Source organism: Culex quinquefasciatus, chromosome 2 (genome assembly GCF_015732765.1).
Source record: "Culex quinquefasciatus strain JHB chromosome 2, VPISU_Cqui_1.0_pri_paternal, whole genome shotgun sequence".
NCBI classification, from domain to species: domain Eukaryota; kingdom Metazoa; phylum Arthropoda; class Insecta; order Diptera; family Culicidae; genus Culex; species Culex quinquefasciatus.
The window spans coordinates 194,793,601-194,807,603 of record NC_051862.1 but is presented as its reverse complement, the minus strand read 5'-3'; the positions used below and the strand labels follow the sequence as shown (position 1 = coordinate 194,807,603).

The following is a 14,003-nucleotide window of genomic DNA, read 5'->3' as shown; positions in this document are numbered from 1 at the left end:
TTTCCGGTTTCAGGTGCTAAATTATGAACCAACTACTTTTATTGTACTGAAAACTCAAAGAAGAAAACATGAATCTTTTTAACAAATACTTGAAACATGCCAAATGTCAAACCCACCGCGTCAATCGCGGAACCCATACCTGGAAGAATATTCTCCTGGACATAACCGGCTGACCATCTTTCACGGCATGGAACGCGATGAAATGTGGCGATCATTTACTAGTGATACCGCGTCTAGTAGGGGAAATATACCAATTTTAATCGCTCTAAGCTGTTCGACCAATTCTAGATTAGATTTTCAAAAGGTCCTATCTGCATAGGAAACCCCGGACGTATGACGTAAATTTGCTCTAGAATTCTCATCCTTTTTGCCATTTGCCGCTATAAAATAAACATTTTTAGATGCATCAACAATGGAGAGAGCTGTAATTCATGATCAAAGTGCTAAGTGCAAAGTGCCGATAATAGAAATAGGCTGAGAAAGGGCATAGTTCCCCTACTAGCACCACCCCAACCTCCTTCTATGTTACAGTATGCCGAACCAGGGTCCTCACACGGGGCTCGTCCCTTTTCTTTCGATTTGTTTTTTTCTCCTAAGCAAAGATTACACTGATTGGCGATTTTGAAGAAAAGTTTACTAATTCAGGTTATTTTTTTAAATGTTTATGTTAAATATAAAAATGTAACAAAAAAGTTTAGAAAATTATTTTTCATTATTTAAACATTATTAAAATTTCCTGGCCAGTGTAATGATGTCTCATGATGGAACCGGCTTTTTCCACTCCAAAGAGATCATGTATCAGGCTGCCGCGGCCGCGTCATGAGCGATGTGAACAGCCCGTAAACATTGATTGTTCCTTTTTACCGCCACTTCTGCCACCAGGAATCGCGCGCTGGTCATCTGGAGGGGGGACCGGTTCAACGGACGAGTTACGTCCTGCGGGCCTTGTGCCTTGTGGGGGCCGATGTATTACAACATTTAAACCTGTACGCTGTGCTGTTGGGAATATTTTGTACCTTCGATCCACGACTGGATTCAAATGAGTCTCGGGAACAAAAGCGGCTAAACTAGAACAGGTCCTACGCGATGCGACCTATAAAAAATACGTTAAATATTTCACATTTCTTACGGTCCGGTTTCGTGTACCAGGATGAATAAGGAAGTTCTCCTCCCATGGCGATGTCAATCTTCTCACCATCGGTGACGCGATTCTGGTTCTGCATGCTACTCTGCTTAATTTTTTGGGTATAAATAGTGGGGCGAGTTCTGGGTGGAAATCAGAATTCTTCGGAGATTCAAAGCAATATCATCAATTCCACAGAACCAATCATGAAGGTAATTTGCAGGTTTGTTCTTCTAAGAACCATCAGTTAATCCCAACTCTCTCGTTCCAGTGCATCGCAGCTGTAGTCATGATGGCTCTAGCCGTCGTCGCCGAGGCCGGACTTGCCCCCGTGTTTTACGGTGCCGCTGCCGTGGCCTACCCCGGCCACACGACCGTCGTCCAGGGTAACCAAGCCGACCCGAAGCAGATCACAGAGCTGCCCGCGATAACCTATTCTGCCCCGGCCCTGACCTATTCCTACCCGGCTCTGCAGCCAGCGTACTACCCATACGCCGGTCTTCCGCTGACCTATGCCGCCCCACTTCCAGCTATTGCTGCCCCAGCCGTTGTGTACCAAAAGGAGGCTCGCTACCTGGCCGCCAACCGTGGTGCCGTCCATGAAGCGCCCCTGGCCGGACATACCGTGTCCCAGCAATCGCTGAATCTGGAACCGGCAGCGGAGTCCCACTAAAGTGTTTGAACGGCAAAGGAACTTGTGATATATTTGAAGGAGGAAATAAATGATTTCATGTAGCAAAATTTTTACAACCTTTAATTTTCAAATATCATTGGTTCCATATTGCAATCCAGTCCAGTTTACAGCCAGTACTTGTTGTATCCATAGCCGCCATAGTTCCACGCACCGTTATCGATGACCTTGGTCACAACCGGCGCCGCCTGGTATCCCCAGGACTTTCCGTACACTGGCCAGCTTCCGTAGATCCCCGGGTAGCCGGCATAACCTCCCAGCACGGCGGACTTTCCGTACAGACCTCCGTAGGCTGGCCAAACCGAGCTGGAGACGGCCGGAACGGCTGCCGAGTAGGACACAACGCTTGGGAGGTAGGATCCGTTGACAGCGACGGCCAAAGCCAGAGCCAGGACTGCGACGATGAACTTCATGGTGAAGACGGTTGGTTTACAATGCTTCTGATTGTGTTGAAGTGAGAACGTTTTGCTTACTGATGATTTAACGAGTTAATTCCTAACTTTATATATTGTTGGATGAGCTAGTGAAAGGAACCTTCCGAAATAGTTGAACAAATTAGATTTCTGGAATTGGTAGTGCACCGTCACGCTTCGTATAACATTAGATACCACCGTGTCAAATTGAGTTTACTTTTGAAAAGTTACTCAAGCATAAACATTTCCTTTTTCAAATTATAGCTGTGAACAGCTTGAAACTTGGTTTAAAAATTCTCCTACGTGACTATGGACATGATTAACAAAGCACCACAACTATATAAAATCGCTGATATTCTTCAGAGGCATAAGTTAGCAAAACGTTCTCACTTCAACACAATCAGAAGCATTGTAAACCAACCGTCTTCACCATGAAGTTCATCATCGCAGTCCTGGCTCTGGCTCTGGCCATCGCTGTCAACGGATCCTACCTCCCAAGCGTTGTGTCCTACTCGGCAGCCGTTCCGGCCGTCTCCAGCTCGGTTTGGCCAGCCTACGGAGGTCTGTACGGAAAGTCTGCCGTGCTGGGAGGTTATGCCGGCTACCCGGGAACCTACGGAAGCTGGCCGGTGTACGGAAAGACCTGGGGATACCAGGCGGCTCCGGTTGTGACCAAGGTCATCGATAACGGTGCGTGGAACTATGGCGGTTATGGTTACAACAAGTACTGGCTGTAAAATGGATTGGATTGAGATTTGGCATAATAAATTTTGAAGCATTCGTATCGATTTTGTTACTTTCAAGTCCTACATTTGATAGCTTATCTCCACATGGCTCTTCCAGAGCGTTCGCTGCAATATGTCGGCAGGTCCCCAGTCGTTCGCAGTAAGGCTTTTCCGAAGTCTCTGCAAGCAAAAGCATTACATTCGACCGCAATCAGCTAAATCACTTACAAACCTCTGTGATCGTCCCTCTGGTCCGAGCAAGCTCATAGATAGCATATCCTGGAATACAAATCATCGAAGCGAAACAACTAGCCCAGCCTAAAATGATCGCCCACCGTGGATATCGCACTCCGTTGTAGGTTACTTCTGTGTTGTAGACAATAGTTGTAAAAAATATGAACGTCAGAACCAACGGAGTGACAATTTTCCACGACACGATCCAGTATCGCTCGATCGATCTGCCGATCATGAACTCGATGTCCCGCACATAGTTTCGAACGCCGTAAACCCAAGAAACGGCCACAACCTCTACGATGCACACCAAAATCACCGAGATCGCGGCCGAATACCAATCCATAAGTTGCAGCAAATACATTCCACCCTGCGTGAATTAGAAGTCAGAATTTTTTCAACTAAGAAAATTAAACAACATTACATGTGTTGTGCAGGAAATCGAAAGTAAAAACATGGCAAAACATGTTCCTAGTGTAATCCAACGTTTGTGAGTCCTCAACCACGGGTATACATCGAGAACCGAACTGATGATGGCTTCGATTTGCACAAACTAAAAGACAAATTTATCATACCAAGCAATGATCAATTCATAAGTACTAACCATACTGTCTACTCCCAACAGAAACAGCATTACAAAGAACAAACTAGCCCACAGCTGTGGAAACGGCAGCATTCCAACCGCCTCCGGGTATGTCACAAAAGCCAACCCTGGTCCACCGGTAGCGACGGCCGAGACTGGAAGCCCAGTTTGATCTGCAAATAGATCGCCAGCTGGAGCAATCATTCAATTCAAACCCCGCTTATAATACTCACGTGACATATATCCGAGCACCGAGAACACCACAAAGCCGGCAAAGATGCTCGTACCGCAGTTGACGACCGGAATGAGCAGTGCGTCAAACTTTGCGTTGTTCTTGAACTGATTGTAGCTAGCCATATTGATGATACCTCCCCAGCCGGGTCCCAGCGAGAAGAATATCTGGACAGCCGCATCGGCCCAAACCCGCAAATCGGTCAACAGGCCCCACTGTGGCATTATGTAGAATCTAATGCCTTCAGCCGCTCCCGGCAGTGTGATCCCTCGAACGAATAAAACGGCTAATATTACAAACGGAAATGTCGCCGTGAAGTAGACGACCTTCCCCACGGATTCGACCCCGTTGATGATGCAGCAGTAGATGACGATCCATGCAAGTAAATTGCACACGAACAGAGGCCACACAATACCACCTGGGCTTCCGATTCCGTCGGAGATTTGCAGAATTTCATTACTGAGAGAAATGGATCATGAATTTTTAAATGTGTTATCTTTCATCAGCTTAAAGCAACTCACTGAAAGAACTCATCCGCTGGAGTTCGCAACCTCTCGGATACACTGAGCAAACTGTTGTTCATCATCATATGGAGCTGATCCGAACCACCAAGTTCAACGCAGCGTGGTGTATTCCACGGATTCTGGCAGTTTTCCCACGGCAATTGCGCTTGAAGCGACTTCCACAAGAACAATATCGGATACGAGATGATCACGTTGTAGTACGAAGTACAAATAAAGTTGATCACAACGATAGCCATCCCAGCCCCTTTCAGCAGTGGCGCAATCTTGAACACCGTTATGCAACCCGTTCCAGCAAACTGACCCAGAGACACTTCCAGAAAGAACAACGGAATCCCACACAGCACCAACATCAACAGATACGGCACCAGGAACGCTCCTCCGCCGTTACGGTAGCACAGGTACGGAAATCTCCAAACATTCCCGATACCGATCGCGTATCCCATGCAAGACAGAATAAACTCAGTTTTGGAAGCCCAGCTTCCACGCGCCTTTACCGTACCCGGAGACATGCTGTCTGGCCGAAAGAAACTCTCACACTGATCAGCACTGATTCGTTGCTTTGTTCTATCGCGGCTGCCGGGGGATGCTCTTCTTAATAGGATAATTTGTTAGAAGGCGAACTCATAAAAAGAAAACATTGTATGCATTTTGTGATTTGCTATTTATTCTAGGAACACTCAAATAAATATATACCTAGCTTCACCCAATGATGTCAACAAAACTACAGAAGGAAATTGTTTATAATATCCACGAGCGCGGGATTGTCCAGCATGCTCGTATGAGACCCTTCAACCACCCGCAGGGATATTTCCCCAGTGGTGTAGTTTGACAGTCCGTAATCCTCTTCAATGTCCGAGCTCGAAATCGAGCTTGGTCTGACCAGCATGATCGGCAGATCCAGCGGTTGATCTTCGTCCAGATTCAACACGGCAGCCATCCTTAAACGCCTAAACAGTGCTTTGGTCATTCGTCTTGTATATTCAGCCGAGTATTGGGCCTGATCCTTGGATAGTTCGATCAACTTCTCAATCTGTTCATCAAATGAAGGTGCTCCCATAATTTGCAGAACTTTGTCAGCAGGTTGGTTCGGAAATACGATGGTAGTAATTACAAACATCAGAATCTTTTGTATTTCTTCGTCCGCAGTGCTACCGCGAAACTGTTTGAAGCACAAGTTCTTCAAGAACTTGGGAGCTCCATCCAACAGCAACAGTTTGCCTCTCATACCCTTAGATTGGAGACGTTTGGTGATTTCCACGGCTACCAACGAACCAAAAGAATATGCCACAATGATGTACTCTTTAAGCCCGCTGAACACCTTGCTGCACACATCCTCGATCACCAGGTCGACAATGGATGGAACATCATCACACTCCAAGGTTGCCATCAGTTGTAGTATATAGACCGGAGCATTGATGGCTTCAACCATGGTGCCGTACACTTTTCCTGCAACGCCCTCCAGTCCAGGAATCAGCAAAACTGGACATCCCTGTTCACTGGCCGTGGGCAGCTTCATAATGGTCTGATCGCTGTGCTCTTCATCGCCAAGATTCCTCAGCAACATCTGCATTCCAATCTCGAATCCTTCCTCTTCTGCCTGTTGACGATCAGTTTCAGCCTTCTTACGATCCTCATCCAGCTTGAGCAGCTTTGCAAAGGACAATGTTCGCAGATCCTGCGGTGACAGAACGAGGTCAAAGTCTCGCTCAAGTACTTGCTTAATTTCCACTGCCATCAATGAATCCATACCGATATCGGCCAGAGTACTCTCCATCGAAACCGTCTTCAAATCCTTGATACTCATAATGTTCATGACAGCTTCTATGATGTTCTTCGAAGCTCCACCGGCTCGTTTCTCCGCCACAACCATACTGGCCACGATCGGAGCGTCGCACGACATCAGTCTGTCCATCTCCTGAATACACGATGAAATTCTCTGCTGAAGAGTTCCACCTATCTCCATGTCAATCTTATCCTCCGCCATATCGGCTACCAATCCCACTTCCCCAACCGCGCCCCACTGGATCGCCTTCGCTGGCAACCCTTCGGCACTTCTCTTTTCCATTATACGCTCCATGATGGAGTTTGCCATTCCGTAGTTGCTCTGGCCAGCGTTACCTCGACCACACGATACGCTGGAAAACACCACAAACTGGCTCAACTTTGGACACAGCTCGCGGCTTACAGCATCCAGGTGCTTTGTAGCGAGTGCCTTCGGAGCAAGACACTCCGAAAAGGTCTCCACCGTCTGGTTTTCCAGAATGCAATCCCGCAGCTGAACGGCTAGATTGTAAATCGCCGAAACTTGTCCATGCTTCGAAGCTTCCAGCAGCAATTCCCGACATCCTTTTTCTGAAGTGACATCCGCTGTGCACACGTGCGTCTCCACTCCGTAGTTCTTCCAGATTCTGTAATTACAACAACTCCTTCAATATCTATCCCGCAAGCGTTTCATCATTCAATTACCTTATACGATGTTCCTGGTACGGCTTCGTTATTCCTCTGCTCGAGCTCAGCACCAGCTTGCGGCAGCCTCTTATAACCAACCAATCTGCGAGCTCCAGCCCAAATCCTCCCAGTCCACCAACAATCACACACACCTGGTTCGGGTTGCAATACACCCGCGGGATGTTCAGAATCGGCAGCGTCTCCTCGTCCGTTTCATTTTCACGTATTTTCAGTAAAACCTTGCCGGTGTGTTTACCCCCGGCAAGGTACCGAACGGCCTTCTCCAGATCGCCCGCATCGAACACATTCGCGTACAGTGGTTTCACTTCACCACGAGCGATTCCCTCACTCAGTAGTTTACCAGCGGCCTGAAAATTAGAATAAAGTAAACCATTTGCTTTTGAAATTTAATTACCATTCAGCTCACCGCTTTCTTTTCCGGCGTTTCGTGGAACATGATATCGAGCATAATGCTGGTGAATGTAATGCCCTTCTGGAACAATGTCAACGCCAGTTGACTGTTCTTCGACATGTCGTACTTGCCAATTTCCAGGAAGTGACCTCCTTTAGCTAGACAACGTACCGAAGCTTGCAGCTTCTCTTCGGCGAGCGAGTTCAGCACATAGTCCACTCCTCTACCGTTAGTTGTCAGCATGACCATCTTCTCGAACGATGTGCTTCGAGAGTTGCCAATGTTCTTCTCTTTGAGGTTAGGGAACCGTTGCAGCAGGAAGTCCTTTTTCTCCTGAGTACTGACGGTAGTAAAGACTTCTAAACCACGGAATAGTGCAATCTGGATCGCAGCCAAGCCAACTCCTCCACTTCCAGCGTGGATGAGAACAGATTGCCCTTTACGGATATTAGCACACTTGAAGAATGACATGTAAACAGTCAAGTAAACAACCGGCACGGTACAGGCCTCCTCCAAGCTCCACTCGTCCGGAATATCCCACATCAACGAGGGATCGCCCTCGACCATCGTTGCCAAACATCCGCTCTTTCGCATGCCCATTATCCGCTTGCCACCGGCAGTAATGCCGGCGTACTCGAACCCAAGCTCACACTCTTCCTCCAATCGGCATTGCGTCATAATGTCCGACGTTAGCCGACCGGTTGCGATCATTACATCGCGGAAGTTCAGCGAGCTGTAGCTGACCTTGACCACGTTGTCCACATTTGGGTTCTCGTTCAAGGCACCCGAGAACCAAGCCATCGACGACAAGTCACCTCTGGTTGCACAGTTGGCGTAGCAGTGGTTCTTCACAGGGCTCGTTACGGTTGGGAATCTCAACAACGCGTGCCGGTAGCTTCCCCAGGCGCCATTCTTGTACACGTTGATCGCCAACCCTCGGTTGAGTTGTTCCTTGTACATGGGATCTTTCAGAGCGAACTTGGGAGCCCTTGGATCATCGATGAAAACACAGCGCACGTTCTGAAGCTTTGGTTCTTTGCGAATGCAGTTGACGAGTCCAATTATTCCAGACAGCGAGTCATTTTGAGCGTACAGAATAACCGGCTTTAGCTTAACAGCTTGTTTGAGTTCAGCCAACCAGCTCAAATCGGTCGTATCTACCGCAATGATGTCGGGCACTTCATTCAGAGATTTGACCTTTCGTTGCAAAAGAATCAATATTTCATCTTCTAATGTGAATTTGGAGAGCACGTGGAAATCATCGACCGACTTTAGGTTTTCCAGCTTAAAGCCAATGCTTTCTCGCAAAAGAATAAACCCACTGTCGGTCAAGCATTTTTTGGCATCCTCAATAAACTGCGGATCAGCCAACTTATTCTCCGTTATCAAGAACAACGTACTCGATTGTTCAGCAAGTTTCTCATTCTTAACTGTCACATTCTCAATCTCCAGTAACGCAGGCGTTAGCACCGTTAGACTGGAACGCACCAGCGGCAAATCGGCCACTGCTTCACCAAACAGATGAGCCAAAACGGCACGTGATTGAGTGTACACTTCGGTTACGTTAATAGCCAAAGTAGGAGCGTTCTCAAGGGCCAGCTGAACGCACATCCGAACAGCTTCCAGCGACGACACCTTGTCATCGGAAAAGTACGGTACAAATCCATATGTTTCCAGAACTGGCACACCCGGAGGATTACGCCTACCAACAATACTAGCTCGAGGGTTTGAAATAACAATTCCTCCGCAGACGGACACGTTCGTGTCCGGGTTACCTCTCATGGTGAGGAATTCGATATCTTCGCCTTCCTGTTCCATCATGGCCAGATGGGCTTTAGGAGAAATCGAAATTTTCCCAATCGCCGTCGGGACCATCAGCGATCGCGTGTCAACGGCAATTATTCCAATCTGAAGTAGACAATCCAAAAACGCCACCCAGTTACCCTTCCACTGGATCTTTGCATGCGTTCCGTCGGCACGGGCTTCCAGCACCGACTTGAACAATCCAGTGTAGTGGTAGCCTCGCAGACGCAATTCCTTGTAAAAGTCCTTTGTTTTCATGACCGTCGCCGTACTGGTCTTCTCTTCAATGGTTTCTTTATGCGTTGGATTGAACGTCCTGGCGTACCCGGTTACAACGGCGGTGTCTCCTTCTAAGATCTGGAACGAAAATTGTAGATATTTTGAATGTCACAAATTAACCAACAACTACAAACCTCAAAGTATCCGGACACATCCTGGATCATCACCAGCAGCGTAACGGACTGACCCTTCGCGATGGTAGTTGCGCGCAAAAACTTGACATCCTCAAACTCAATCGAATAGTCCATCATTTCCCGATGGGACAGATAGCACAGCAAATCCCACACCAGGTACAAATATCCCGTAGCGGGAAACAGGACGCGCCCGTCGATACAATGTCCCACGATGTACTTGTAGTCGCGATCGTTCAGGTTGATCTTGTAGTTTAAGATGCCCGATTTTTCCGTTTCGTCCCAGGTGTACTTGCACACGAACGCCGATTCGCGATGATCCCACCGAATTAAAGGAGCGATCATAGTCGTTCCGCGTGCTACAGGGAATTGCACCGCAGGGTACAGTTTGGAGACCTGTAGACCCGGTTGGGTGATGGACAATCTGGAAGCGTGTAAGATACGCTGGAGAAATTGCGTGCATACTACAAAAAGGTAATACTTACTGTCCAATCTTGCTCAGCAGGGTTTCTACATGATTCAATGACTCAATTCCTTTGGAGACAGAGTTGCATTTTATGTTCAAAATCTTGATCAATTTACTGCTGAAATCAGCTCCTCCCAATTGCAGAATGTTTGAATGTTTTGGAAGCTTCTCCAGTAAACTCAGTACCGAAACAGGCTGATGCAGCTTCGGAGAGTGGAATATCGAAGATACGTTCGGCAGTTTAGCCGTGAGCCACTTTTGAGTAGGAAGAATTATTCTTGACAGCACAGAATTGATAGTTTGGCGCAGCGAGTTTGCCAGCGTTGTTTCTTTGGACGAATCGCATTGGAGAGTCCAGAAAGGCAGTTCTTCAGTCATGAACCCAGCGTTGGCCATCTGTCGCAGCTGTTCAGCCACAACCTGTTGCGATCCGTTGATCATTCCGAACGTAGAAGAAGCATCCACCGATACGTTCTTCCAAACTAACTGTAACTTGCTGTTCAGCTTGACGACTGCGTTAGCATCGATTACAGTTTTGCTCTCGGAGTATACCAGTCCATGCCAAAACGCTAGTTTTAAGGTTTGTTCTAAATTCAAATTTCCGTCGATATATGCGCATGTAAATTGACCAACCGAGTGTCCACCGTAGTAGTTGAATTGAACTCCAATCGAGTGTAACAGCTCTACCAAAGCCAGTTGGAGCACAGTGGTACCAACAACATTGTACAGCACGCTCTCCTTTCCGGATGGCTTCTTCAGCAACTCGAACTTGAGCGTTCGCAGTATTCCAGAGCATTGTACGAAGATAGCGTCCACTTGGGAAAATTCTCTGAGTGCGTCGAGTTCTTCCCTCCACTTGGGATTGACACCTCCCAGGATGAGAACCAATGGAGCTGCTTCCAGTGGAAGTCTTCCAATGCACGACTCCTTCATAATGGCAGGCTGGCTACCATTTTTCTGATACACAGCGTAGCCACGATGTCCAAAACCAGTAATCGGTTCCTTCTGAATGTTGTACAACAGTGCCAGAAAGTCGACGTCCAGTGGGCGTTGGGCGATATCCTGAAACATTGCTTCGACCGCTTCCTTCGTCCTACCGGCCCAAATGACCAACCGAGGGATGTCGTCTTCCGGCAAACCATGGTTCTTTTTCTCTTTCAAGTTGCGACACAGTAGAGTGTGCGCATTTGCACCACCAAAGCCAAACGAGTTGATACCAACCAGTGGTCCGTTCAACGGCATGATCTCATCCACGACCTTCAGGCGTCCTTCCACCAACGAGGGAATGGTCGGTTTCATTTCTCTAAAGTTAATGTTGGGTGGAATCAGACCATTTTCCATTGCTATGATACACTTGGCAATCGAACAGACTCCAGCTGCTGCCTCCGAATGACCGATGCTTGATTTTACCGAACCTACCGGCAGCGGGGTTTTGCGACCATTACAGTATACCTTATCCAAAGCTTCACACTCTTCTGGATCACCCACGAACGTCCCCGTACTATGCGCTTCCACATAGTCAACCTCCGTGGGGCTGATGTCCACTTCGTCGTAAAACTCCTGCAGAAGCTGCTGCTGAACCACCTTCGAGGGGTACGTGATACCTTCGGGTTTAAATCCATCGCAATTGGTTTTAGAATGAATGACGTATCCGTAGATACGATTGGCCACCTTAGCCTTCTGCAAAAACACTGCACAAACGGCTTCCGATCGCGAGTAACCGGTTGCGTCCTTATCAAACGGACGACAGAACCCGTCCTTGGCCAGCACTCCCAGCAGGGCAAACTGGTACGTGATGAATGGATGCAGCGTCAGGTTCGTACCCGAAACGATAGCTGCATCGCACTCGCCGTTCATGATGCTACGATATGCCACATCCAACGCATACATCGAACTGCTGCAAGCTGTGTCCATCACGAAGCTGGGACCTTTCAGATCCAGCGTATAGGACACACGGTTCGCAAGCTGAGACTTGTTGCACCTGCAAACAAACCCCGAATCAGTCACCAACTCCAATCAATCCAATCCAACACCACACCCATCCTTACCCCAGCAACCCCAGACCCTTCGGTGGGCAAGATTTGTAATACATCCGGACTTCCGTTTCCGAGAAGCAAGCTCCACAAAACACACCGGTTCGCGAGCCCCGTATCGTCTCCGGATTAACTCCTGAGTCCAAAATGGCCTCGTACGCGTGCTCGATCAGCATTCGCAGCTGCGGGTCCATGGTATCCCTCTGTCTCCGATCGATCCCAAAAAACTCTCCATCAAACTTTTCCAGATTGTTCACCTTTCCCGTTCGTCTCGGAACGTCCGGCATAACGTGGGCCCATCGCAGCTCGCGATCGTCCACCAAGTCGCGCTTCTCGTACAGGTTGCGGGCAAAGTCGCGCATGTTGTCCGTCTGCGGGAACCTCCCGGAGATTCCACTGATCACCACACTCTCGTCCGTTCCGACGGACAAAACTTCACGGCACGGCATTTTCACACGAAAGCGACACGAAACGGGACTCAACTGCAATTGCAACGACGAACAGGTCCAAACTGATTGGGGCACACTTGGCGACCGCTATACCATTTATACTGTCCCCGTGGACACCGACGGCGGCGATTGACCCGCGGGTGCACTGCGCGCCGTCATTTGAATTTGAATTTGTAATTTCGGCAAGGGAGCCTAATGAGTACAGCGAAATGTGCATTTTTACAGTTTTTTCTTCCAATCGTTCAATTGATACCGTAATTAGAATGGGTAGCGACAAATCACAGGGCCTGTGGAAGACCTTTACCTTGAAATTAGCTTCTATTTCGGAATTGACAAATAGACCATGAAATGTGCCGAGGAAAAAAAGCTGTAGTTTCGGAACCTTTTGATGGCCCAAAGTTGGCCCAGAGTTGGATAACTTTCGACAAGGTTGTTTTTCATAAGCTTAAAAAGCATAGCAATCCACCTTAACGACCCCCGGGTCTTTTGTGGTCTCTGTTGCAAGTTTCTGCTCATTTCTTGGCGTCCAAAGGTTATGTGTAATGAGTCACCCAAAACCTCTTTTACGCAAATGGACTGACGTTTTACTTCCCCATCCGATAGAAGGCATCATAAAACTTATGTCTCGGAGATTTTTTTTTCTTTTTCGTTCTTCTCTATGATTAAAAAAATGCCTACTGAATTATTTTAAAGATGGCGATTTATGTCACCTAAAACATAAAACAATCGATATTTTCGAAATCAATTTTAAGTGATAAAAAGTGATTTTATAAATCAGCAAAAACAAATTCGAGTATTATTTGTTTTATCGCTGTAGTCCTCACTACTTGCCAAAGACACCAAATTGACCAAAAATTTCCTTCAAAAGATACAATTTTTTGTTTTTTTTTTTTTGCATTCCATTTTTGTTTGGGCAGCTGCCATACTTGAATGGAAAATGATAAACAGACTGACAAACAGACAGATAATAAAAATGACAAAAAAATAGAATTGCTTAAAGCTCAGAGAATTGCTCATAAAAAAAATTTACTAAATCCACCTTTAGGTGGTTGGTGCCTTCCTCACATTCATATTGTTAATATATTCAGTAAAAATAGCAACTCCCTCACAATATCTGAAATCCGGCCTTAAACAAATGTACACCCAAAGTTAAAGAACGAGGGGAAAGTCCTCACGAAAAGAAACGAGAGGAAAGTGCTATTTTGCGAGAGTATAGTCCTCTCGCGTTTTCATTCGTTCATTGGAACAGTTCATCCTATTGAGTGGCTTATATGGACAAATGACCGCCATTTAGTCACCGAACCATGGTGGCCCATACGGCAAAGGCACGGTTCAATATGCCGAAGGTCTTGGGTTCAAGTCTCGGTACCGGTACTTTTTTTGATAGATGTACTTTTTTTTGATGATGAACTCATGAGTAAAGTACTCTCGGTAATTTCGGGATTTATCCTCTCAGTCCG

General features: G+C 47.1%; 5 protein-coding genes across 5 annotated transcripts; 2 read left to right on the top strand and 3 right to left on the bottom strand.

Moving 5' to 3' along the window:
* Positions 1–1,299: 1,299 nt before the first annotated feature.
* Positions 1,300–1,866, top strand: LOC6034862 (adult cuticle protein 1). Its single transcript, XM_001845080.2, has 2 exons — positions 1,300–1,335; positions 1,395–1,866. Exons 1-2 carry the CDS (start codon positions 1,330–1,332, stop codon positions 1,794–1,796), a joined length of 408 nt encoding a protein of 135 aa, XP_001845132.2. The 5' UTR covers positions 1,300–1,329; the 3' UTR covers positions 1,797–1,866.
* Positions 1,850–2,766, bottom strand: LOC119767335. Its single transcript, XM_038255720.1, has one exon. The coding sequence runs from the start codon at positions 2,225–2,227 to the stop codon at positions 1,922–1,924; it is 306 nt and encodes a 101-aa protein (XP_038111648.1). The 5' UTR covers positions 2,228–2,766; the 3' UTR covers positions 1,850–1,921.
* LOC119766457 lies at positions 2,659–2,964 on the top strand. The gene has a single exon (XM_038251014.1). It carries the CDS (start codon positions 2,659–2,661, stop codon positions 2,962–2,964), a length of 306 nt encoding a protein of 101 aa, XP_038106942.1.
* On the bottom strand, positions 2,912–5,059 carry LOC6034863 (sodium- and chloride-dependent glycine transporter 1). The gene is made up of 6 exons (XM_001845081.2): positions 4,520–5,059; positions 4,000–4,457; positions 3,788–3,939; positions 3,608–3,736; positions 3,185–3,553; positions 2,912–3,132 (listed from the first exon to the last, which is right to left on the bottom strand). Exons 1-6 carry the CDS (start codon positions 5,029–5,031, stop codon positions 3,034–3,036), a joined length of 1,719 nt encoding a protein of 572 aa, XP_001845133.1. The 5' UTR covers positions 5,032–5,059; the 3' UTR covers positions 2,912–3,033.
* Positions 5,060–5,164: 105 nt separating this feature from the next.
* Positions 5,165–12,624, bottom strand: LOC6034864 (fatty acid synthase). Its single transcript, XM_038255707.1, has 6 exons — positions 12,110–12,624; positions 10,081–12,042; positions 9,599–10,019; positions 7,398–9,542; positions 6,989–7,338; positions 5,165–6,930 (listed from the first exon to the last, which is right to left on the bottom strand). The coding sequence occupies exons 1-6, from the start codon at positions 12,541–12,543 to the stop codon at positions 5,244–5,246; spliced, it is 6,999 nt and encodes a 2,332-aa protein (XP_038111635.1). The 5' UTR covers positions 12,544–12,624; the 3' UTR covers positions 5,165–5,243.
* Positions 12,625–14,003: the final 1,379 nt, after the last annotated feature.